The following is a 1942-nucleotide window of genomic DNA, read 5'->3' on the forward strand; positions in this document are numbered from 1 at the left end:
AGAAAACACAACAGAGTCATATTTCTGTGGGTTCAGCTCAGATTCAGGACTTTGTGAGTTAAAACTGTCGACTGAAAAACTTTGTGTGTCTGCTGCACATTCTCACAGCAGGTGAAACGTTCACACAATGTTGGTTTTGCTACATCACAACGTGGGCGTAGAACACAACTTTTTTATGTGTACACACTGTTTATACGTGAGGGCCCTGGGCTCAGATTTATAAAGCTTTTGTTGCACAAACTTGTGTACGCCACTTTTTACACCAAGGTTGTGATTTATAAAATCCAAACGTGACATGAAAATGTGCCTCACAGCTCTGACCCATGCTGCGCTCATTTTAGAGACAGGAAGCTGCGACACAGATGTGAGGAATCAGAGCCACACTGTGTGATGATCACTGTCAGAGATTTAATTTACCTTCAGAATCAGACTGAGATTTTACATCAGTTTTACCTTCTGAACAGTAGAATTTATGTTTCAGCTGTGAAACAGAAGATCTTTGAAATAAAAAATTACATCTTAAATAAAAGTTCATACATCTCCTTCCTCCTCCCTGACCCACAGACTCCTCCTCCCTGAACCACAGACTCCTCCTCCCTGAACCACAGACTCCTCCACCCTGAACCACAGACTCCTCCTCCCTGAACCACAGACTCCTCCTCCCTGAACCACAGACTCCTCCTCCCTGACCCACAAACCCTCCCTGACCCACAGACTCCTCCTCCCTGACCCACAGACTCCTCCTCCCTGAACCACAGACTCCTCCCTGACCCACAGACTCCTCCTCCCTGAACCTGCTGCACTTCTTCTCTTCATTTTTGCTCTTTGTTATATATTTGCTATATTATTACAAGTTTAATGTGTATCTTTCTGTATATTGTGTACTATGTGCAAATTGTATGTAAAGTATTGTTAATACTAGAGAGACACAAACAGCTGATGTGTTAACATACTTGGCCAATAAACCTACATGTTTTCTCATTTTAGTGATATTAAGCAGGTGGGAGAAGGTGGTCCTGGTAACATTTTTAATGAGGGGGTTCAAAGACATTAGTTGAGTTAAAAAACTAAAAGTGATCAAAGTAAATATAAATGATGAAAAATCATCCTGAAGGATTTGGATCAGATCTTTTTCTGAAACAGAAAATCAAATTAAAAAACGTATTTTTTAATCCAAATATTTTACATTAAACCTAAACCCACAGCTTCGGTCTGATCACGTGACTCCTTCATCCGGTCTGATCCAACATGGCGGCCTCCACTGCATCACGTCAACTATTTACAGACGGAGTTCGGACGGTTCTAAACACGTGGCCCGTTTTACAGGTGAGCTTCGGAACCGGGTCCAGCTGAGAGTGTCGGGCGGTACCGTGAGGCTTAGACACGTGACGTTCAGGTGGACTCACACGTGATGAGCTAGGCTGTTGCTAACAACTGGAGCTAACAGGCTAATGCTAACAACTGGAGCTAWCAGGYTAATGCTAACAGCTGGAGCTATCAGGCTAATGCTAACAACTGGAGCTATCAGGCTAATGYTAACAGCTAAAGTAGTCTTCATGTAGACAGAGCTGCTAATATTTACAGCTAACTGCTGTTGTTTACATCCACCTGCAGGCTAACAAAGACACATTAATAATGTCAAATACATTAATTCACTTTATTCTTTTCATTTAAACAAAAACAAAATACATTAAAACATAAATCAAAATGAGAGAAAAAAGAAAAAAACACATACACATATATATTAAAATGAATTGGATTAAAATAAAATGAAGGGTAGCAGAAGAAGAAAAATCAGAATATCTGCCCCCATCTCCAAATATAACATTATTAATGTCAACAATACTAATCAAATCATGATAATTGATGAAACATTATTATGTAAAATATATTAAATGATGATTGTATTTTACTGGAGATACAGGTTGTAAAATATATTAAA

At 39.4% G+C, this 1942-nt stretch overlaps 1 protein-coding gene across 1 annotated transcript in view; it reads left to right on the top strand.

Annotated features, from left to right (window-relative positions):
• Positions 1 to 1217: 1217 nt before the first annotated feature.
• tsr2 (TSR2 ribosome maturation factor) overlaps positions 1218 to 1942 on the top strand; it is a gene marked incomplete at its 3' end in the record, with an annotated part of 2158 nt that continues 1433 nt past the window's right edge. The window contains 1 exon segment of the mRNA XM_013999838.1: positions 1218 to 1326. Within this exon segment, the coding sequence (XP_013855292.1) occupies positions 1249 to 1326 (78 nt within the window).

The sequence above is a fragment of the Austrofundulus limnaeus genome, unplaced genomic scaffold, assembly GCF_001266775.1.
Source record: "Austrofundulus limnaeus strain Quisiro unplaced genomic scaffold, Austrofundulus_limnaeus-1.0 Scaffold2504, whole genome shotgun sequence".
NCBI lineage: Eukaryota > Metazoa > Chordata > Actinopteri > Cyprinodontiformes > Rivulidae > Austrofundulus > Austrofundulus limnaeus.